The sequence below is a fragment of the Cicer arietinum genome, chromosome 3, assembly GCF_000331145.2.
Source record: "Cicer arietinum cultivar CDC Frontier isolate Library 1 chromosome 3, Cicar.CDCFrontier_v2.0, whole genome shotgun sequence".
In the NCBI taxonomy this organism is placed as follows: domain Eukaryota; kingdom Viridiplantae; phylum Streptophyta; class Magnoliopsida; order Fabales; family Fabaceae; genus Cicer; species Cicer arietinum.
The window spans coordinates 69,877,850-69,902,021 of NC_021162.2; the positions used below are offsets into that span (position 1 = coordinate 69,877,850).

General features: G+C 30.6%; 4 protein-coding genes across 4 annotated transcripts; all 4 read right to left on the reverse strand.

The window, feature by feature from the left end:
* Positions 1–6,057: 6,057 nt before the first annotated feature.
* Positions 6,058–6,715, reverse strand: LOC101494565 (uncharacterized). Its single transcript, XM_004493828.4, has one exon. The coding sequence runs from the start codon at positions 6,698–6,700 to the stop codon at positions 6,260–6,262; it is 441 nt and encodes a 146-aa protein (XP_004493885.2). The 5' UTR covers positions 6,701–6,715; the 3' UTR covers positions 6,058–6,259.
* Positions 6,716–7,520: 805 nt separating this feature from the next.
* LOC101502536 (uncharacterized) lies at positions 7,521–10,819 on the reverse strand. The gene is made up of 3 exons (XM_004493941.4): positions 8,918–10,819; positions 8,710–8,828; positions 7,521–8,610 (listed from the first exon to the last, which is right to left on the reverse strand). The coding sequence occupies exons 1-3, from the start codon at positions 10,674–10,676 to the stop codon at positions 8,107–8,109; spliced, it is 2,382 nt and encodes a 793-aa protein (XP_004493998.1). The 5' UTR covers positions 10,677–10,819; the 3' UTR covers positions 7,521–8,106.
* A 1,802-nt stretch (positions 10,820–12,621) lies between these two features.
* Positions 12,622–15,883, reverse strand: LOC101494880 (heat shock cognate 70 kDa protein 2-like). Its single transcript, XM_004493829.4, has 2 exons — positions 15,576–15,883; positions 12,622–14,556 (listed from the first exon to the last, which is right to left on the reverse strand). The coding sequence occupies exons 1-2, from the start codon at positions 15,787–15,789 to the stop codon at positions 12,818–12,820; spliced, it is 1,953 nt and encodes a 650-aa protein (XP_004493886.1). The 5' UTR covers positions 15,790–15,883; the 3' UTR covers positions 12,622–12,817.
* Positions 15,884–19,316: 3,433 nt separating this feature from the next.
* Positions 19,317–22,301, reverse strand: LOC101502845 (heat shock cognate 70 kDa protein 2-like). The gene is made up of 2 exons (XM_027332874.2): positions 21,944–22,301; positions 19,317–21,103 (listed from the first exon to the last, which is right to left on the reverse strand). The coding sequence occupies exons 1-2, from the start codon at positions 22,155–22,157 to the stop codon at positions 19,332–19,334; spliced, it is 1,986 nt and encodes a 661-aa protein (XP_027188675.2). The 5' UTR covers positions 22,158–22,301; the 3' UTR covers positions 19,317–19,331.
* Between the last annotated feature and the right edge of the window lie 1,871 nt (positions 22,302–24,172).

The window sequence follows — 24,172 nt, forward strand, 5'->3', positions numbered from 1 at the left end:
GGTAAAATTGGGGGGGTGCCTGATACAAAACTCCAAATAATTACCTCCTAAATTCAAGCAGGTTGCAATTCAGTACCCACCCCGCACCTATATGTATATAAACATATTAATTTATATCTTTAATATATATGCATACACCTTTATTATTTTACTTTTTATGTTTATTGTAATATAGACTTGTTTTTATATTTGGAATGATTTATTTGACTAAATACTATTATTTATAATAATTTATGAGTAATTTAAAATATGTTTATATTATATTTCAATTAATTAATTGTCGTATTTTGGTTATTTATTGTCTTTTTCTAGTTAAATTGAGAATAATACACGGTAATATGAACACTTACATACCTTGAGTACACGAGATGAACATTAAAGTTGATGTCTATGTGGGACGGATTTGAGTACAAATATTTTTTTTCAAATGTGAAACCAGACATGAGTCTTATAATACTTTATTCAGTTGGTGTCAATTGACATCTTTAAATTTAATGGAGAGTTCGACAGAAAAGGGTGGTGGAAGTGTTGAACAAAATAATCAGTTTTTCAACCTAAATCACGTCCACATCCATAATTGATTTTAAAAGATTAGATATTTAGACTAAAATTTTTAACTAATTCATATACTTTGAATATGATTATCCATTTTCTTAATTGGTTGTTAATTTTGATGTCTATATATAAATCATGGACAATTTTTTTTTTATAGATTTTATTCGTACAAATTATTTTACTTTTTTCATAGAAAAATAAATTTAGGTCAAAATTTTTGAAAAAATAAATTCTCCATTTTTTCGAGAAAAATATTTGAAAATAGTTTGAATTTTTTTTCAAATAAATTTGTTATAAAAACAAATTTTTGATTTATTTTGAAAAAAATTGAATTTTTGTTTACAACCAAGTTTTTACTAGAAAAATTCAATTTTTTGGACAAATTTGGATTTTTTTTTTTTGATAAATTATTTCTATAAATAATGTTTCAATAAAATTGATTATGTATCCATTTTATAAAATCAAATATAATTATATGAGTTGATTATAAAAGCTAATTATAATAAATAATTTTTATATGCATGTAAATATAGTGTACATGAACAATGGCCGTCAAAGAATGGGTAGTTGCAGAAAAACATGGGTCGTGTCTCATAAACATGTGCGGAGGGATGGATATTTTGGATCATAGGGACAAAGTGTGGATAGCAAGATCAGAGTGTACATAGCAGTACTTTACAATAAATGAGTCGTTTTTTCACTAAATTATTATACTCGTTGTCTCATTATATTATATTATACTCTAAGTCTCTTAAGTCTGTTTTATTTATTTATGTATATTTTTTTTATAAAAAATCTTTATTATATTCTATATTAAAATTATATATTAATTTTCTTTTTTTAACTTTATGAGATTGCGAAGATGCAACCTGATTATAAAAATATAATATTTTGATATATAATATAAATTTCAATGAGGAATATAATAAAGAGTTTTTTTTTTAAAAAAAAAAAAGATGATTGACATAAAAAAAAACTTTTTAGGTTCAGTCGAACAGATAAAATAAATGTCTTTAGAAATGTCAAACAATAAAATAAATCAATTTCAATAATTTAATTTAATAGTAAAAAAATATATATTGAATTTAAATGTAAATTCATTTATAAATATTCAATAAATATATATTTTTTTACTTTAGAGTAGAATATTATTCTCTCATATTAATTTTTTCTTATGAAAAAAAATTATGTCATCGACCACAAAAATCATCGAGTTTTTTTCATGTGTATCCTTCTTTTTAAAAAAACATTTTATTATTTCATACATTAAAATTTATGTATTAAAATGTCATATTATTTTTAAAAAGTCGCATCTCCGTGATCATAGAAAATATAATTTTTTTTCTTCTACAATAGGAGCTAGCATATTTAGATGTGATCATTTATAATCTTTAAATTTTTTATTTTGACATTCCCTAATAATTAATATAAACTCAAAATTATAGATGTCGTATCTCCAGAATGCCAGAGAAAAAAATTAAAATTATTTTTCAAATGGTCATAGAATGCAATCTCTTGAAGGTAGTTTTTTTTTAAAAATATATATATATAAAACTAAAATCACGGGGTTTGAATAAAAAAATTATTTAATTCCGTGAAATTACCATTTCCTTACGATTTTATTTATTCATATTGTATAATCCACGTGGCAAAGAAAAAGCAATGGAGAGAAATTATAGTTTTTCAAAACAAGAATTAAAAAAAAAAGAATAATACAACAAATTAAGTAGTATAAATAATTAATAAATAATGTGACCTAATTTTCCTTTTAAATTAAAAATCTTTTACGGTATGTTTCAATTTCGTCTTACGATTAAAAGATGATGTGTGTGTATCTACACGTGAGTAATAATGTGTGTGACAATATGTGTGTTAACTAATATAACACATTATCATTGTTAATTGATAGATGCTGACCATAAATTGATCAATTTGATTAACGTTTTGAAAACAATTATACATTATTCTAAAATTTTAATAAAATAGATGATTGAGGTTAATATAAATGTAGAATTTAAGTGATTAAATTAAATATTTATTAATAAAAAAAAACTGTTTTAGCGATTTGATTATTTTCTTGTAACTAAGGGACTTTAATTACAATAAAAATGTGTGGATGATTGTCATCTTGGTGGAATACCCAAGTGAAAGAAACATCTACTTCCTCCAATCTCTTTAGAGATCATTTCCCTTATCCAACTGTCACATAAAAAATATCTATTATTCACATTTATCGTGAAAGTCAATAAATATGTATATTTGTTGGTTAATAAAAGTCACCACCATGTGTACAATGGTTTTAATTGATTTCATCCATTATATATAAAAATAAATGGTCAATTACAAACTTAGAAAAGGTAGAGAAGGTTAGGTAATGTAATAGAGGGAAGAATAAAAAGTGGGTGATGGTAATTCATTCAATTAGAGCATTGAATTGACGTGTGACTAATACTATACAAAGCTACCTCTCTGAGTGTTCCCAGTGGCATGTAGTAAATGTTACCATGCTTGGGCCCACCAAAGTTCCACTCCTCCATTGACTCATTTATAACTTCACCAAACTTTCTCTTGCAATAGTCAATACTAACTAGGAACATGAATCTTGTTCTGGTCCAAATACTGTGGGGATACCCTCAAATTCCACTAGATAGTGGAGCACTATAATTACTTGATGTTATCATTAAATTCAAAACTATAAAATTCTGATCGTAAAAAGTATTTAAAATTCTCAAAAGTCATTTTATTTTTACATAGTTTAAAAAAAAAAACTAAGGATTTTCTTGTATAAATAGTCCTTATAATTAAAATTAAATATATATTTTTTTCCTTGTAAATTAGTTTATTTTTTTATTTTGGCACTATAATTTCTTTTTTTTTTTCAACTTTAACTATATAAGCTTAATTTTATTTTAAAAGCATTTCTACTTTAGTGACTTTTAAAAAAAAACTTAGATAACAAACCGATAAGAGACAAAATGAAAAAAAAAAACACAGAAATTTACAAATACAAATATTAAATTAAAATATATATATTTATTTTAAGTCAGTTCACGTTTTTATTTTATTTTTTCTATTAATTATTTTAGCTTTTTTTTAACAATTACTAATAATAAAAATGATTTTTGAAAAAAATTAAACTGACAAAGTTAAAATATAAATAAAAACTTACAAAAATAAATATCAAAATAACGTTAATCTATATGATTCAAAGATATATTTAAATCTTACAAATTCAACAATGCAGTTAATACACCTCCATAATACATTCCATACCATAGATAAAAAAGTTAAATCCTTATTCATGATCGACAAAGTTATCTTTAAAAAAAAAATCAAATTCATACAAATGTTCGTGGACAGCATCAAAATAACTTTATGAGTATGGTTCATCAATGGAGAAAATGTTTAGAATAAGATTTATTTTTCTCATATTGCTAAAATGATCCTTTATCTTGTATTCAAATATATGAAAATTTCTTCTTGTAATGGATTTTGAGTGTCCATATATACTCATATGAATAAATTTTTTTCATAAAAAATATATTCCCCCAAACATACTACAATAATCATTGTTCTAAAAAAATAAGGAGTAGATACTAGGGGTCTGTTTGATTTGCTTTTCAAAAACAGTATTTTAATTCTCAAAAAATTAAAAGTTAAAAATTTATTTATTTGAAATGTTAATTTTTAAATATCAGTTTTGAAAATTATTTCTAATTTTCTGTTTTGCAAAATAAAAAATTGAAAGAGCTTTAGATAGTTTTCCTTTTCAGTTTTTCATTTTTTTTTAGATTTAAAACACATGGAGAATAGGTAATTTTCATTAATGGCATAATGGTAATATTTTACAATTTATTTTATAAAAAAAAATAGCAATCAAATGGAGCCACAAATTTGAACAGGACATGAATAATCCTCTCGTTTGCACTTGTTTTAGCCTTTATCTGATGGCACTTGTTTTACTATGAACAATACATTATTTTTTTAAAAGAAAATGTTATTTTTTTAATAATGAGAGATATTTTATTAATTTATATACATATTTATGTGATTGATTATTTAGTCACGTGAATTTTAATTGCAAATAAAATATTCTAATCACTTATTTAATATATATTTTATTAATCATTAATTAAAATACAATACATTAATCACTTTATATTATTTTATTTTAGTGATTAAGGAATTATTTTATAATGATTAATATTTTGGTGATTTTTGCATTTTAGTAGTTGATGAACTACTCTAAATAATTTTGTTAGATGAGTGGTTAAAAACATACATTTTAATAATTAATAAAACATTTAATTATTTAATGACATATATTTATATTTGTAGCAAAAATATCTTTATGAATTTTTGCATTTTTTTTTAAGTGAACAGTACCATATTTTGTACGAGTCTGTGTCACTTGATATGTACAAATAACACAGATAGTAAGTACACCCACCCACATCAGTGTACTTTTCCAAAAGGAAATAGATAGTCTACAAAGTACTTCTACTGAGTAAAATAATTACATTTGGATTGGACCTCTTCTGTTTGAGTAAAAAAAATAATAATAATTAAAAAGTAATATTAAATTTAAAATAATAGTGTAAAAAATTATTATATAAATAGAGTACATGTATTTTGATGTAATGTTTTTAATGTAATTAACTTAACAAAATTCAATTTAACTAAAATCATATCTAATTAAACTTAACTATATCTAAGAGGATGTCAAAGTTTAAGAAATTGAAAATTATTCCTCAACCAAATTTGATTCCTAAGGGAGTTTGCTAACACAGCTTGGTGGTTTGTTAAATCTGCTACGATCGGAGTATACTGCCCTAATTGCCAATGAACTAAAAAAATTGATCTTATCTTTTGGACTGAATTGTATGAGGATTTATATGTTTATTTGTATTCTGTAGTTTGACTTAGTGTGATGTAAAATAAGCTAGACTGATTTCATGGGAGCTTAATTAAGCTAGCTAGGTACCCCGACAAATTCAACGTTTCACAAAGTTTATATCTAGGTTGGTGAGATTTACGATGTTATTGAAAAATTATGAATAATTCATCTATTATCTAATAAAAAATTGGTAAATTCTAATATATTTTTGAAAAATTATAGATTATTTATCATCCAAACAAAATTAGCCATAAAAATAAATGTTTAAGTAGTATCCATAATTTCATCCGTAGTTCACTTACAAATTTATTTATGCAGCACATTTTTATTAAGTTATCCAGTGATATCCATAAATTTATGTATATATTTCACCTACAAATTTATTTATATGTTATATTTTAATCAGATATTAGATAAATTACCCACAATTTTTCAAAACTAACCTAGAAAATATGTTTTTATTTACAAACAAATTATAAAGTCTTGTACTTTAAGAAGTACTTACTTTAGTTTCAAAGAAAGTAGATCTAAATAGACATAATAGGGAAAAAAAACTTAAGAGTACAAATTAAAGTCATACGTATTTAGTATTGCGCTCACATTAGTGGAAAATAAAATTTGAATTTCATAAAAGAACACGTATTTGCGATGGTTGACAAAAGAACATGCAGTACGCTACAAGATATAGCACTAGAACTACAAATCTAGAATGCTTCAACAATTACCAACACGTACATAACATTCCACACTGAAATTAAACTAGTATTAATATTTTAAAAGAAAGCATGCAAAAGCATGTTGATCTTATTAAGGGAAAGGAAGAACACCACTTCCACCACCACCACCACCACCACCACCGAGTCCACCGGCGACTCCACCGGCAATTCCACCACCAAGTCCACCGCCGAGTACTCCTCCATCAACGCCACCACCTATTCCAGCTCCAACTCCTCCAAAAGGTAGTCCATTGTTACCTAGTCCTGAAAAACCACCAACACCACCATATGACACAACGTTCTTCTCCTCCTTCAAACCAACATCACTTGGCACATTTCTCGCATTTGTAGCAACGACAAGAGCAAGAACCAATAAAAAGACACAAAACCTACCCATATTTCTCCAACTTACTGTCTTTCTCTCAGTACTTGTGTGGCAAATTGTGTTTGGAGAGTATGTTTTTATAGGGAAAATACTAAGATCTGATTGGTGAGAAGGTGGTTGAGCAGGGTAAATGAAATTTAATGTCATCGTACGTATCAGACACGTAATAATTTATTATTATTACCAAAGACACTATAAAGTATAAACTAATTAATTTTTATACATATTTTGTTTGGAACATGTTAAATAGTACGCAAATGTAACCGGTGAATTAATGGGACCCACCGCGTAGAATTTGCATTAGCTCTATTATATTTGAATCCAAAAATATAGTAGCAATTATTACTTCTAATAAGCAAAATTACTTACACCGCTAACTATACAGCATGTCTCCAAGCAATTGTGAAAGGACAGTAGGCCACGTCATTTTGTGTGATAGAAGTATAAAATTTGAGTAATATTGTTAGACATAGTGGAATAGAAAAGTGTTTCTGGTTGTGTTTTTTGATGGAACGAGAGGGGGGACACTCTAAGGGGAGATTGTCCAAAATAAATGGCACACTAATATTAGTTACAATCTAACCTTCCATGGATGTTGAGTTTAGTCGGTATAAAATTAAAATCATTTTGACCAACTTAACCAATTTGTCATGGATTTAAAAAAAAAATCATTTTAACTTTCAATAATTTGAAAAATAAAACTAAAATTGTTGTGTTTGTTCTATGTAATAAAAAACGGACTCCTAAATTGATGTCTCTCAAATTATAATCTCAATTTCCGCTAAGCATAAGCATGCAAAGTATGTCTTTAAATGAAATTTGATTCATATAAATTGAGAAATTAGTGATTTAAATGAATCAATAATTTATAACATAGTCACTCATTATCTATCAATCATATGTACAAAATAACAATCATTCATTTTATAATCAATAATTGATGTTACTCCTTTATTTGGTAAAGTGAATTGTTCATTTTAAAATAATCATATTTTTAAGTGTATCACATAATTTACGAAGATCTCAAATCTAGTGTAAGGTATAATTTTTCTAGTTTTTTCTCTCGTGTTATGTCAAGGAATACCAAATTTATGACCGAGATTAAATGCATTATCAATTCATAACATGTCAAGAGTGAAACCTCATTCTTAATTTATAATTCTCTTCACATGATTCTCTTCGACGGAAATTTTATCTTTCCATATCATTTGCTTAGAATATTTTTTGAACAAGTTTAGTAATGAACTCCGTTGTTTAGATGGAGAGAAGAACCGTGATCGTATCTAGGTAGTTAATCCCAGATAGCGGTGCGTCGCGGCCAACCCCGGAAATCGGGATAGCGGGATAGCGGGTTGCGGGATACCGGGATGACCTCTACATGAATAATGCTATATAAACATACATTTAGATCTCAAACTCACAGTCTAAATCAAAACATACATTTAGATACCAAATAGTCTTAATCAAAATATAGATTTAGATACCATATATCATCATGTTCTTCAACATAGTAGAGTAATAAAATTAACAAAATATTAAAACTAAAATGCATGTTATAGGAATGAAAAATCATCATCATCTTCAACATAGTCTGCTTCCTCTTCTTCCTCCTCATCTTCCCCATCAACTTCAATATATTCTTCGTTCTCCTCCTCCTCATCATCTTCAACATAAATAGGTTCAACTTCTTCAACATATTCTTCTACCACCACTTCTTTTGATATTGTTTCTTGTGCTATTGCCCTAGATGCACTTGCAGTTGCCTTTTCTTTTGCTGCCCGCCTAGTGTAGACCACCGGCTCATTAGCCCCACTTGCATTGGCAACATCAGTCCAAGTTAGATTATCACCAGCATAAACTAATTCTTCAACAGGTTCACCATCATCCCCCAAGTCTCCCACTTCAAATTCATTGATATAATCATTATCATCATTCAAGACGATTGGATCAATCACATCACGACAATCATATCGCTCTTTCAAAGCCTGATTATACTTAACGAAAACCAAGTCTTCCAACCTCTTATGCTCAAGTCTACTTCTCTTCTTGGAATGAATCTAAGTATCATAATTTAAAATGTTAGTTTACTAAATTAATATGAACCTACATAGTAGAATACTCTATAACTTAATAACAAGTATTAAGTATTAACTTACATGCTCAAAAGTACTCCAATTACGCTCACATCCTGAAGAACTGCATGTCAAACTCAACACTTTAATGGCCAATAATTGCAAAAGTGGAGTTTGTGCTCCATAAGTCTTCCACCACTCAGCTGCAATGAAACAATCATTTTCATTTTATACAAGTTGTTGTGTGCTAAAAAATTTAAGAAGAAAATAAATGAAGTTCCAATCCAATTACCGGGAGCTAATGTTGTCCTTTGTCTTATTGCTCCACCCAATCCAAAGAGACCATTAGCAATCTTATATTCTGACAATTGTGTTGTAGTCATGTCACTCATTTGATGACTTTCACTAAGTATTTCGATGCATAAGTGAAGACCTCCCACCAATATGGGATCATTCTCAATTTTTGGCCTGCTATAAAAATACTTCGGATTTAGGTAGTAGCCTGCAGCATGCAATGGATGATGAAGTTGACATTTCCACCTTTCATCAATGATTGCAAATACATCTATGTACTTGCTTGCTTGTTCATTGAAAGCTTTTCGAATATCCTCCTTGGCCTTGATCATTGCTGCATATATATATCCCATTGCAGGTTTTTTCTCATTATCAACAAGTCTTAACACTTGTACAAGAGGTCCCATAACCTTAAGAGTGTAGATGATATCATTCCAAAATGATGTCAAAAGTACAATACGAGTTGCCTTCTTTCCCTTAGGATCATTAGCTGCCTTGGACTTCAACCATTCTTCAGAAGTGAACATCTTTCTAAGGTTGGTTTTTTGTTTATGCAATCTTTGCAAAGTAAGAAATGTGGTAGCAAACCTTGTGACTCCATGTCTAACCAATTCAACATTGCCAGTGTTCTTCCTCATTATGTTCAACGCCAATGTGTGGTTATAAATGAAGCCAACAAGACTAATCCCTTTTTGAATAACCATTTTAACCTTAGCAATCTTTCCAATATCTTCTAACATCAGGTCTAGACAATGTGCAGCACACGGAGTCCAAAACAAGTGTGGTCTCTTGGCAGTTAGTAGTTTACCAGCCAATACATAATTACTTCCATTGTCAGTAACCACCTGCACAATATTTTGTTCACCAATCTCCTCAACAAAATTGTCCAATAGCTCAAATATTTTAATTCCAGTCTTCATGTAGGCAGAAGCATCAATACTCTTCACAAACATTGTTCCTGCTGTGGAATTCACCAAGAAATTTATCAAAGTCCTATTCTTTCTATCCGTCCAACCATCTGACATAATTGAGCATCCGTATTTTGCGCGATGCAATTGATGACCATTCAACAAAGCCTTTGTATATTCCAACTCTTTTTCAAGGAGTGGAACCCTCAACTCATGATAGCTTGGAGGTTTCAAATGAAGACCGTAATTTCCAACTGCTTCCAACATCAACTTGAAGCTTTTTGATCTTGCAACATTGAAAGCAATTCCATTTGTGTAAAAAAAACGAGCAATGTATTGTACCGTTCTTGCTCTTGCTTCTTTGTCACAAGTATCAATTATGCTTGTTTGTCTCTTGTCTTTCCCCAATTTGAGTTCTGCTTTTTTCATGAACATTAAATCCAAGGGACCTTTTGTCTTCTTGGCAGCCGGTAAAGGGGCTTCAATTGCCCTTTTTCCACTTCGAATTCTCCTTATTTCAGCTACATCATCATTAACATCATCGTCAATTTGAACTTCCATCTCATTTAATATTCCATCTTTTAGTGCTTGTTTCTCATCATAATCTGTCTGCAACAATAGCTTACAATCTGGTGGTATTTTTCTGCAGCTTTTTACGTCTCCCCTTATTCCTAGCTGATGTTGTCTTGCTCTAGTAATTCCACCACTAGTTTCAACTTGACAAAAATCACATGTCACCTTCTTCCTATTATTCTTGTCTTTTACACTATTAAACTGCCATGCTAGGTCAACATTATCTCCGGTTGGTTTAAACATTCCAGATTGTGGGGTTTCAGATGATGTTGTCATGGCTGTTTGCAGAACAGACAAAGAAAGAAAGGAAGTAGAAAAAAACAAAGAGAAGTAAATTAAATTAACAAAAAAAGAATTAAATTAAATTAAATTAACAAAAACAAAAACAAAAAATAGAAGTAAATTAACAAAAAAAAAAGAAGTAAATTATATTAAATTAACAAAAACAAATTAAATTAAATTAACAGAATGAAAAAAGAAGTAAAAATTAAATTAAAACAAAAAACAGAAGTAAATTAACAAAAACAGAAGCAAATTAAATTAAATTAAATTAACAAAAACAAATTATTTAAATTAACAGAATGAAAAAAGAAGTAAAAAGAATTAAATTAATTTAAATTAACAAGAACAAATTATTTAAATTAACAGAATGAAAAAAGAAGTAAAAAAATTAAATTAACAAAAACAGAAACAAAAATAGAAGTAAATTAAATTAACAAAAATAGAAGTAAATTAAATTAACAAAAACAGAAACAAAAATAGAAGTAAATTAAATTAAATTAAATTAACAAAAATAGAAGTAAATTAAATTAACAAAAACAGAAATAAATTAAATTAACAAAAAAAATTAAATTAAATTAAAAAGAAGTAAAAACAATTAAAAAAGAAGTAACAAAGAAGTAAAAAAAGAGTAACAGTGGAGGAGAAGTAAATTTAATTTGAAGTAAAAAAAAAGTGAAGAAAAAAGAAAAAATTAAAAGAAATTAAAAAAAAAGAAAGAGTAACGAACAGAGCAAAGAGCACAGAGCAAAGAACAGAGCAAAGCAAAGAGCAGTCATGAACGAACCTAGGAGGAGAACGCACAGGATGAGAACGGACAGGATGAGAACGAACAGGACGACTGAAGGCAGCAACCCAAAGAAATGAGATGAGATGAGAACAGTGAGATGGAACGATGACTTGAGAAGAAGATGAGATGAGAAGATGAGAACGATAGTGAATCTCTAAAATCTGAAGGTTGTTTTGCCAAAATTACCCCTAAAACGTTTTAAAATTTAGGGGTAAAATTGGTTTTTGACGAAGAAAAAAAGGCCAGATTTTTTTCACGTTTTTTAGGGTTTTGAAACCCACGACCCGGAACGCGACCCGTGACCCGTGAACGCGCCCAGGTCGCACGAACCCTAATTTCTCTGCTCCGCTCTGCGCCGCCGCGGCCATGTCGCTCGCCGCTCCGCTCCGGCGCGATCCCGCCGCGAACCGGCGCTATTGACTACCTAGGATCGTATTTTATTTTACATGTTCCACTATGTATTTCCCCAAGTGTAGAGAAGTGTCGTAACATTTACATATGAAATTTTAGTAGTCTAAGAGGAATGTTGTTATCGGCACTATAACAAACATTCATGTCTTAGGACGGCAATGGAGACTAGAAAGACATGCACAAGCGCAAGTCTCTAAAGCCCAAATCAGATATAGAAAGCACCGGAGCAAAAATAGGCATGCAAAAACTTGAACATTTTACCCCTTAGAAACAACAACCATTTTAATACCTATATATGCCTTATAAAAACATTTTGTGAACACAATTTAGACGTTTACGTTGCAAGAAATACTACTAAATAGTTGAAAAGTATTTTAAAAAATAGACTAATATGAAACAGCGTTTTTTACCTTTCCCAGATAGAATTGGTTGTTAAAGTATTATTAGAACTAAAATAGTAATTGAACATTAAATACTTATACCGATAAATAGTTGTCAAAGCAAGCTTTTTAATACACTAGATTTTAAGTCCAAAATAAAAAGCCCCCGCTAAATTTCAATAATATGTATCGTTTAGGGTTTGTGAGAACTAATAGCTTCAGTAGCAAACGATTGGAAAGAAGCCTACAACCGATGTCCATTAGATAGGCTGCGGAATATTATTATTCCTCAAGACAGAAAGAGAGAACAAACGGGTAAAATGTATTGAATAATTTCATGTTATCTCATAACAAACAAAAATAACCATCGGGCAAAATGTATATATAAAATATATAAATTACCCTACGTCACATGACATACGAAAAACAAGGAACATAATAATTCATGAAGAAATAGACAAATTCCGCAATCCAGCAAAAACCAAACTGTTTAATCAACCAACAAATGCATCAAATAAAAATAACCTGAAAATTTTAAAGATAAGAAGCAATTACACTTAGTCCACTTCCTCAATCTTGGGGCCAGCACCGCTTCCACCGGAAGGAGCGTACTCTTCATCAGCTGCTGCACCACCCATGTCAGGACCTGCACCCCCTTGGTACATCTTGGCAATGATAGGGTTGCAGACACTTTCAAGTTCCTTCATCTTGTCCTCAAACTCATCTGCCTCTGCAAGTTGGTTGCTGTCTAGCCATTGGATAGCCTGCTCAATGGAGTCCTCGATTTTCTTCTTGTCAGCTGAATCAAGTTTACCTGCAATCTTGTCATCCTTAATGGTATTCCTCATGTTGTATGCATAGTTTTCCAATGCATTTTTGGCCTCAACCTTCTTCTTATGCTCTTCATCTTCAGATTTGTACTTCTCGGCCTCTTGAACCATCTTTTCAATATCTTCCTTTGACAATCTACCCTTGTCATTGGTGATGGTGATCTTATTCTTCTGCCCAGTAGTTTTGTCTTCAGCAGAGACATTCAAAATACCATTGGCATCAATGTCAAAGCAGACGGTGATCTGGGGAACACCTCTGGGAGCTGGAGGAATGCCAGTAAGTTCAAACTTGCCCAACAAATTGTTATCTCTAGTCCTTGTCCTCTCTCCTTCAAAGACCTGGATCAAGACACCGGGCTGGTTGTCAGAATAGGTTGAGAAAACTTGTTCTTTCTTTGTTGGAATTGTGGTATTCCTCTGGATAAGGACAGTCATCACACCACCAGCAGTCTCCAATCCAAGAGACAGAGGAGTGACATCGAGAAGGAGAAGATCCTGAACCTTCTCATTGCCCTCACCGCTCAAGATTGCAGCCTGAACAGCAGCACCATAAGCAACAGCCTCATCAGGATTAATGCTCTTGCATAGCTCTTTTCCATTAAAGAAATCCTGGAGAAGTTGTTGAACCTTTGGAATTCTGGTTGAACCACCTACAAGGACAACATCATGGACACTTTTTTTGTCCATTTTAGCATCTCTCAAACATTTCTCTACTGGCTCCATACATTTCCTAAAGAGATCCATGTTGAGCTCCTCAAACCTGGCACGTGTAATAGGGGAATAGAAATCAATTCCCTCATAAAGAGAGTCAATTTCAATGGTGGTCTGGGCAGTTGATGAAAGAGTTCTCTTCGCCCTCTCACAAGCAGTCCTCAACCTCCTGAGTGCTCTGGGGTTGCCACTAATGTCTTTCTTGTTCTTTCTCTTAAACTCTTGAACAAAGTGGTTAACCATCCTATTATCAAAATCCTCACCTCCAAGATGGGTGTCTCCGGCAGTGGCTTTCACCTCAAAGATACCCTCTTCAATAGTAAGCAAAGAGACATCAAAAGTACCACCACCAAGGTCAAAAATCAAGACATTCTTCTCACCAACACTGGTGGCCTTCTTATCAAGACCATAAGCAATGGCAGCAGCAGTGGGCTCATTAATGATTCGCATCACGTTAAGACCGGCAATGACACCAGCATCCTTGGTAGCTTGACGCTGAGAATCATTGAAGTAAGCAGGGACAGTAACAACAGCATTCTTAATAGCAGTGCCAAGGTAGGCCTCAGCAATCTCACGCATCTTCATAAGTACCATGGAAGAGATCTCTTCTGCAGCAAATTGCTTATCTTCACCCTTGTAGTTCACACCTATCATGGGCTTCTCAGCAGGGCCAGAAATGATCTTAAATGGCCACAATTTCATATCACTCTGAACAGAAGCATCGCTGAATCTACGACCAATCAACCGCTTAGCATCTGTAAAACAGAAAATCATCTTAACATCACAGGTTCTGCATAGCATGTTCCACATCACAAATCCAATTTAATATAAGCAGAATGAAACAGAATGGAATGGAACAGAATAGAGATTTCATTCCATTGTTTAGAAAGTGAACAGAATGGAGAGTTATCACTTTTTTATTCCATTTGTACCCTTACTTCAAAAATTAGATTTTATCTTTTATTCAATTTCCAAAGTTCCACCTTGAATGAAAAGAAAAACAAGTCTCAACCCCTGTGCATACAGGCTCACAGTGATAAACCACTTCAATTGCTACAATTCAAAACAGGCATGGTTTTCCAATAGACCTTAATGTTATAAAAAAAATGTAGCAAAAATGTCCAGTTTTATTTCACATGGCTAAACTGACATACTTAATCTGTGAAACGGCAGCAAAATAAAAATATACAAGTTGCAAAGAAGAGGGTGCACACACGAATCGAAAAAGAAAAGAAGAAGCAATGGTTTACTCATATAATAATAAAATAGGGGTAAATGAGTAACTATTTAATTAAGTTGATCCATTCCATTGGATACACCCCAAATTGGGGGAAGAAAAATGGGAGGAGAGTGTGGTATGGAATGGGATGGAACGGATTCCATCATGTTCCATACCTTTCCACTCATTTTAGGCAAATACAAACAATGGAATTTAACTATATACCACTCCAATCCATTACATTCCATCAATCCAAACATAGCATAAAACAAAATATATAAAACACACGCATAAGCTAATCAGTGAAACAACGTACAATTTTATGGAATCACAACGATTTAGATATATGCATCATGAATGGTCCAATTAAAACTTCTAGGTACGTGAATATGAAAATTTATGTACATGGACAAATCCCAAATAAGATTACACTGAAATTTAAATAATTTAATTACAAAATAAAACAGAAAAAACGAGGCAGTAAACAATAACTAATGGCTAGATCGAGTGAGTAATATTCAACGTTTCGAAGTGTAAAGGCGTAGAATAACTAACCGAAAACGGTGTTGATAGGGTTCATGGCGACTTGATTCTTTGCGGCATCACCAATGAGACGCTCGGAGTCAGTAAAACCGACATAAGACGGGGTGGTTCTGTTACCTTGATCGTTGGCAATAATTTCAACGCGATCATGTTGCCAAACACCAACGCAAGAGTAAGTGGTTCCGAGATCGATTCCGATAGCTGGTCCCTCTCCTTTTCCGGCCATTGGATTTCACACGTAACGAAAAAGATTTAAGAGGAAATGATGCAAAATCACAGCACCAACACTGTGATTCAATGTGAAAGAGGAAGAACACAATGTGTGTGAGTTAGCTTATATAGTTAGGGTTTCAAATTCGTCTAGAATATTCCATTAGTATACAACGTGGAGTTCTAAGATCTGATTGGTTAGCACAACTTACGCGTTTGTAGATCTGATTTTCCCGCATCTTGGGCCTGTAGTGGGCCTCACTATCTAGTAACCAATGAGTTTCCGATTAATATTTACTTTTTTTTACTAAAAAATGGATATTAATTAATTTAAATTAATAAAAATTATATCGAGATGATAATACAATTTAAAATTGTTAGAATTAATAAGGATAAATCTGCAAACAATTTCAATATTTAAATTAATAGTGCAAAACAAAAAAAATAACTATAATTATGATAAAATTTACATATATGATAAAATTAAAGTGACAAAAAATATGCATTCTTTATAGTTATATCGTTGATAATATTAAAATTATTTATTGAATTTGAATATACATTTGATTAAATTTAATATCTTAATCTAAATCAAAAGAATATTGCATCTACACGGAAAATCAAACGTTACACCAATATAAGAAAACTTAAACATTAGTGAAAATAATTATTTAATTAAAAAAATAATAAATAAATAAAAACAAGTTGGTAGGAGTGATTTTATGTTAAAAATTTGTATTAGAATACCCTTCTCCAATATATAGATGAAGAAGAACAAATAATAAAAATAAAAATTCTTTGGGGATAGATGCTCGCATCGCAAAGGTCATCTGATATTTATAATTGAGAGTTTATTTATTTACTAAAAATATAAGCATTATTCTCTCATATTTTTAGATAAGAAATCCGATATGTTAATCAAATTGTTAATTTAAAATTTTATATTATAAACACTTATTGATAGAATATTTTTTCTTTCAGTATTTTAGATATTTTCAATAGAAACATATTAGTATTTTTGAATATATATTATATAAATTTTTGTAAACGTTAACTGCACTATTTTTCTTTTAATGTGGTTTTATCCTAATAAACTTTCCTGATAATGTATTTAGCGATACAGTAATTTGTGTTCTTTATAATTGTTTTCTTGGATTATGACATAATCCTTCGATAATTTTGTATAGTGTAATTTCTTTACACTATTTTTATTTTTTTAAAATCAAATTTTTATTGAACCTAAATCTATTGTATTTAAATAAAATATTTTAGATTCATTTTTCCACAAAAAATATTTAGATACAATGAAATTTTAATAGGTAAATAAAATAACAACTCTAACAATTTAATATATAATATACTGCATTCGTCTCTAAAGACATAAATTTTTAAAAAAGTTGACCATATTATAAAATCTCTCAATTTTTCAATTTGTATCAATTATTTTTTTTACTAATATGTTCTCAACTATTGTTCATATTTTCTTCACTGTATAAAAATATTTAAATTAAAACAATAGCTAATTTTCCTTGATCAAGTGTAATCATATAAAACCAAAGTAATTGTTAAGCGGTTACAAGTACAAATTGAAATTATTTAAGCACACCTACAAAATATACACTTTAATTTTTCCAATAATAATAAAATTATTGTCTCCTCTTTATACTTTTAATTTGTGTGTGTTTAAATAACTTAAATTTATGGTTGTTAGCATGCAAGTGTTAATTAGCTAGTAAAACCAAAAATAAAAAATGTCAATAAATGTAATATTACGATTTTTTTTTTAAATTACGTGATTTTCTCAAAGAGTTCCTATATTTTGAATATAGTAATATTTAAAAAAAATACTGTATCTTTAGCAAAAGCAAACGGTAGTGTATTTGTCAAAAATATATTTTCCATAAAAATCCGAAGAACATTGTAATACATCAATTATATTTTATGACAAATTTAAATATTTTTTTCTTATTTAAATTGAATCACATTTTTTAGTTCTCTCATTTAAAAATTTGAGAATTTACTCCTCCTATTTTACATTTCTAAAAATTATTTTCTACCATCATAATTTTTCTTATATGTCTTCTTAATTAACAACGAAGAATTATATTTTATGACATATTAATGTTGATTTAAATTCATAAAATATAATTTTACATTATCAATTAAGAAGACATGTCAGCAAAAATAAAGTCCAAATGTGGGTTGTGAAAAAAAAATCTGAAAATTGGAAAATAAATATGCTAATTTTTTGGAATTTTAAAATATGGAGGCTAAAATTGTAACATTGTCTCAAAATAGAACTTTCAATGTTACTAATTTTATATCATCGAGAGACTAGAAAACAAATTTTTGTGTTGTCAATCAATAAGATATGAAAATTACGATGAAAGTAAAAATATGCATTAATGAGGTAAAGGTAAAAGAAAAACACACAATAATTTTTATATTAGTTATTCTAATTTCGCTCTTGTAGGTTGAGTATATTCAATCTACATTCAGTAATGAAAATTTTTTCCTTTATTATCAATGTTATGACATACGTACACCAATTATTTATTCTCTAACCACATTGAACCAGATATCTTGAAACATCCTTCAAGATGCAATATTAACTATTTCTTTCAAGATTAATATCACTTCGAATCTTACAAGATAACACCAAGATATATCTTTCTTTATGCCCTGAAGAAAATCCGTCTTCGATCCTACAACATGACATCATTTGATATCCCCTCAATCACCTACGTCTAGTACACCCTGAAGAAAATCTTGTTAAGACAAATTCTCAATTTAATTTTTGATGAAAATAAACATAGGTTAATTAAGAACGATAATTATGATTCTAGATGTTATGTTGATTTAACTTGTACTTTTGAGTGTATTAAATTAAAAATAGGATTTAAGCAAAACAAAGAAATTAACATAAAAAGGTAGTCAAGAACGAATAACATTCTTGACAAAATCTGGAAAACGAAGAATTTCTCCATAACCAAGAATGATCAAGTCAGCTTACAGAACAATCAATCTCCACTGATTAGAAGAAGATACTGCTTATGAAATTAACACTAATATTATCAGTACTGTCCAAGGAACAAATATGATCAATTCCAATCAAAGAAACAATTCAAATCACAAAAGTAAAATATCATGAATCAGGCAAGATCAACACAAGATTGATCTTTTTTCTAGACTGACTGCCAAGAACGTTGAACGATCTTGAGATATGTAAGACATCACAACACCCTCAAGAACGATCAAGAAAACGTCCAGAATGATCAAGTTTAAAATATCCAGATCAATTATCAATCTCCAGAATGATCAAACACTTTCCAGAATGTTTAACAATCGTTATGCAACAGATTACCATCATTCTTCAGTCTGTTTTGCAAGAATCAAAACTGCATATTAAATTGATGAAATCAATAGAAATATCTGAAGAATATAGGATCATTAAAACTCAAGAGAAGACTGCCAAGAATGAAGAAAATCAGTACAATCAATAGAACTCATAATATTCAAAAGATGGAATATTTGTTTATCATATAATTTGGTATTTGGTCAAGACTGACCAGAGCCTACCAACATCTCTTTATGGCCATAAAAATTTATCTTGGGGCCAGCACCGCTTCCACCGGAAGGAGGGTACTCTTCATCAGCTGCTGCACCACCCATGTCAGGACCTGCACCCCCTTGGTACATCTTGGCAATGATAGGGTTGCAGACACTTTCAAGTTCCTTCATCTTGTCCTCAAACTCATCTGCCTCTGCAAGTTGGTTGCTGTCTAGCCATTGGATAGCCTGCTCAATGGAGTCCTCGATTTTCTTCTTGTCAGCTGAATCAAGTTTACCTGCAATCTTGTCATCCTTAATGGTATTCCTCATGTTGTATGCATAGTTTTCCAATGCATTTTTGGCCTCAACCTTCTTCTTATGCTCTTCATCTTCAGATTTGTACTTCTCGGCCTCTTGAACCATCTTTTCAATATCTTCCTTTGACAATCTACCCTTGTCATTGGTGATGGTGATCTTATTCTTCTGCCCAGTAGTTTTGTCTTCAGCAGAGACATTCAAAATACCATTGGCATCAATGTCAAAGCAGACGGTGATCTGGGGAACACCTCTGGGAGCTGGAGGAATGCCAGAAAGTTCAAACTTGCCCAACAAATTGTTATCTCTAGTCCTTGTCCTCTCTCCTTCAAAGACCTGGATCAAGACACCGGGCTGGTTGTCAGAATAGGTTGAGAAAACTTGTTCTTTCTTTGTTGGAATTGTGGTATTCCTCTGGATAAGGACAGTCATCACACCACCAGCAGTCTCCAATCCAAGAGACAGAGGAGTGACATCGAGAAGGAGAAGATCCTGAACCTTCTCATTGCCCTCACCGCTCAAGATTGCAGCCTGAACAGCAGCACCATAAGCAACAGCCTCATCAGGATTAATGCTCTTGCATAGCTCTTTTCCATTAAAGAAATCCTGGAGAAGTTGTTGAACCTTTGGAATTCTGGTTGAACCACCTACAAGGACAACATCATGGACACTTTTTTTGTCCATTTTAGCATCTCTCAAACATTTCTCAACTGGCTCCATACATTTCCTAAAGAGATCCATGTTGAGCTCCTCAAACCTGGCACGTGTAATAGGGGAATAGAAATCAATTCCCTCATAGAGAGAGTCAATTTCAATGGTGGTCTGGGCAGTTGATGAAAGAGTTCTCTTCGCCCTCTCACAAGCAGTCCTCAACCTCCTGAGTGCTCTGGGGTTGCCACTAATGTCTTTCTTGTTCTTTCTCTTAAACTCTTGAACAAAGTGGTTAACCATCCTATTATCAAAATCCTCACCTCCAAGATGGGTGTCTCCGGCAGTGGCTTTCACCTCAAAGATACCCTCTTCAATAGTAAGCAAAGAGACATCAAAAGTACCACCACCAAGGTCAAAAATCAAGACATTCTTCTCACCAACACTGGTGGCCTTCTTATCAAGACCATAAGCAATGGCAGCAGCAGTGGGCTCATTAATGATTCGCATCACGTTAAGACCGGCAATGACACCAGCATCCTTGGTAGCTTGACGCTGAGAATCGTTGAAGTAAGCAGGGACAGTAACAACAGCATTCTTAATAGCAGTGCCAAGGTAGGCCTCAGCAATCTCACGCATCTTCATAAGTACCATGGAAGAGATCTCTTCTGCAGCAAATTGCTTATCTTCACCCTTGTAGTTCACACCTATCATGGGCTTCTCAGCAGGGCCAGAAATGATCTTAAATGGCCACAATTTCATATCACTCTGAACAGAAGCATCGCTGAATCTACGACCAATCAACCTCTTAGCATCTGTGAAACAGAAAATAATCTTAATATCACAGGCTTCCCATCTTATATTTCAAATTATCAATACAACACAATTTAAGATGATTCTGGCACATCATGCAGTACAAAATATATCATCAAGATTCAAGTGTAAACAGTTAAAAAAATTCATGTGTCATATCAACTCATGTTTCACATTACCGAACAGTTTCAAGATAAATCTGACATATCAGGCAGCATATAGCATACATTCGAACATATCATAGTGAGATTACATATTATTAAATCAAATTAGTATAATTTAAGGTGTTCCTGACACATCATGTCGCTTAAAACATACACCCAAACATGTCAACAAATATCATTGAAGCAAAGCCTCTCAGAAACAGTTTTTGTAAACAGCGCAGTTATAAATTCATGTCATATCAACTAATGTTTCACATATATAATTTAATTTAAGATAAATATGACACATCACACAGCAATAAACATACATCCAACCATATTGAATCATGGCAATCAGAAAGACTTCTCACAAACAGGAAAATTATAAACTCATGTGTTACGGCAACTCAAGTTTCGCACCATATACAGGATAGAACATACATCCAAACAATGAACAGTATAAGAAACTGAAAACGATTCATAAAGATGTGTCATGAACGGTAAAATTATATACTCTTAAGTACCCACAAGTGCATTATCATGTACATGTGACAAAATCTATAGTAACCGTTAAATATTGTTAATGCTACCGCTACTGTGTATTATTAATGCTACAAACAATAGTCTTAACAAAAAATTAATCAACAAGGCAATATACGCATTCTAATTGATAGATCGAGAACAAAGGGCAAAACTAACCAAAAACGGTGTTGATAGGGTTCATGGCGACTTGATTCTTTGCGGCGTCACCGATGAGACGCTCGGAGTCAGTAAAACCGACATAAGACGGGGTGGTTCTGTTACCTTGATCGTTGGCAATAATTTCAACTCGATCATGTTGCCAAACACCGACGCAAGAGTAAGTGGTTCCGAGATCGATTCCGATAGCTGGTCCCTCTCCTTTTCCGGCCATAATGGATTTCACACGTAGCGAAAAAGGTTTAAGAGGTAAGAGGATGCAAAATCACAGCACCAACACTGTGATTCAATGTGGAAGGAGAGACGTAGTGGGAGTTAGTTTAAATAGTTAGGGTTTGAACTTCTTCTAGAATGTTCCGTTACTCTACACAACGGGAGCCATTGGATTTGATTTGATTTGATTCGGTAGCATAAAAGCCATAAACAACTTACGCGTTTGAGATGTGTTACTTTTCCTGCACCTTGGGCCTGTAGTGGGCCTGAATTTATTTTAGATAACCAATACTTTTTCAGATTCTTATGTCTCAACTTTTGTTTCTTTCCACGCCAACCCCCCATGGCCCCAATTTTATTGTTTTTATTTGAAATATTTTATTCATTTGTAATGTTTATTATTTTTAATTCATTTTGTATGTCTGTTAATTTTAATAATAATAATAATAATATTCTCAAATAATAATAATAATGAATAAAATCTGATCTAAACATGAAAAATAGTCTTTTTGTTATGGATTAAAATATAATTGCTTTTGCAATAAATAATTTAAAAATTATTTTCAAAGAATTTAAAAGAAAAAATTTTTTTGTGTTAGTTTAAAATTATAGAATGTAATTTTTTATTTCTCTTTTTTAATACAACTCATTTTTTTAAATCCGAGTAAATAAATTTTAGTTTCCAACATATAAATCATTTAAAAAATTAATTTTCTTAACTTCACTAAAGAAATTAAAAATAATATAAATTACTTCACAATCTTGCACATGATCATGTGTTCGAAACAAATATTTGTATATTGTATAAAATTACTATATTTACTTTTTAATTTTTAAATTTTAATTTCAATACGTACAGTAGTAATTGAGTCAAATTCAAATTCAAATTCAAATGTATCACACAAAATTTATTTATTTTTGTATGTTTTACTTTTAAAACAAGGGTATTTTTTTTTTAATGTTTATGAGTTGTCAATATATTTACTAAATCCCTGTTAAAATAATTATCATTTTATCTCACAATAATAGACCTATTTGAATATTTCATTAACATTCAAAGAAATATAGGTGAATTGACCATTACAATGCATATAAAGTATAATATATTGAATAAAGAGTATTGCATGTAATATTGATTATACAATACAATTGCAACATTAAAATTAACACCATATTAAAAATAAAAAAGTCAAATATTTTAGGATAACTATTTTTTGCAAATAGGTCATTTATTATACCGTTAATTTTAAATAAGAATTTATTAATTTTAATTTAGATCACCAATAATACGATATTATTGCATAAAATAGTAAAACAAAAAAATTATCTAAAATTAGTTTCTCCATAAATTAGTTTCTCCATTTGAAGATTGAAGTTTTTTTCCCTCTATTTTCTAAATTTTGCCCCAATATCACATTTTTTAAGAAACTAACACGAAAAATATCGAGCTGGCAAAAAACATTAGAGAAAAAATTGTCAATATTAATAAACCTTTATATAATTGAGAAAATATATTTATTTCTTAGTTCTCTTTAAATGATGCATACGTTCCTTATACTTTTAAAAAAATACTCACATATTTTATACTCACTAAAAAGCTCCATCGAACTTTTTCTTTTTTACCACACTTACATTTATTTATGTTATTTACAATATAATACGATTAAAGTTTTCACTTTGATTTATAAAAATATAATCATACATCTAATTTTTACAATTTAAAATGTATGATTATGTTTAATAACATAGATCAAAATGTGTATGCTATAAACCACAAATAGATATAGATATGCAAGTGTGACGGAAAAAAATATTATATATAAAATTTTCAATGGATAGAGAGGAGGATAAGTCTGTTTTAAAAACTAAATGAACCTGAATGTCATTTTAAAAAGATGACGAGTGAGTTAAATGCATTTTCCCTTGTATGATATGTTAACAAGTGATAAACAGATTTAAGGCTATTGTTTTGAAAGTCAAAAGTATTGGGCTTCATTTATATGTTGCTAGTTTGCT

Coding starts and splice junctions, on each gene's coding strand:
- LOC101494565 (XM_004493828.4), bottom strand. CDS start 6,700: ATGACATTAAATTTCATTTACCCTGCTCAACCACCTTCTCACCAATCA.
- LOC101502536 (XM_004493941.4), bottom strand. CDS start 10,676: ATGACAACATCATCTGAAACCCCACAATCTGGAATGTTTAAACCAACC. Junction 8,829..8,917: donor AAGGACAACATTAGCTCCCG/GTAATTGGATTG, acceptor GTTTCATTGCAG/CTGAGTGGTGGAAGACTTAT. Junction 8,611..8,709: donor ATTGGAGTACTTTTGAGCAT/GTAAGTTAATAC, acceptor TATGATACTTAG/ATTCATTCCAAGAAGAGAAG.
- LOC101494880 (XM_004493829.4), bottom strand. CDS start 15,789: ATGGCCGGAAAAGGAGAGGGACCAGCTATCGGAATCGATCTCGGAACC. Junction 14,557..15,575: donor CCCTATCAACACCGTTTTCG/GTTAGTTATTCT, acceptor TCTGTTTTACAG/ATGCTAAGCGGTTGATTGGT.
- LOC101502845 (XM_027332874.2), bottom strand. CDS start 22,157: ATGGCCGGAAAAGGAGAGGGACCAGCTATCGGAATCGATCTCGGAACC. Junction 21,104..21,943: donor CCCTATCAACACCGTTTTTG/GTTAGTTTTGCC, acceptor TCTGTTTCACAG/ATGCTAAGAGGTTGATTGGT.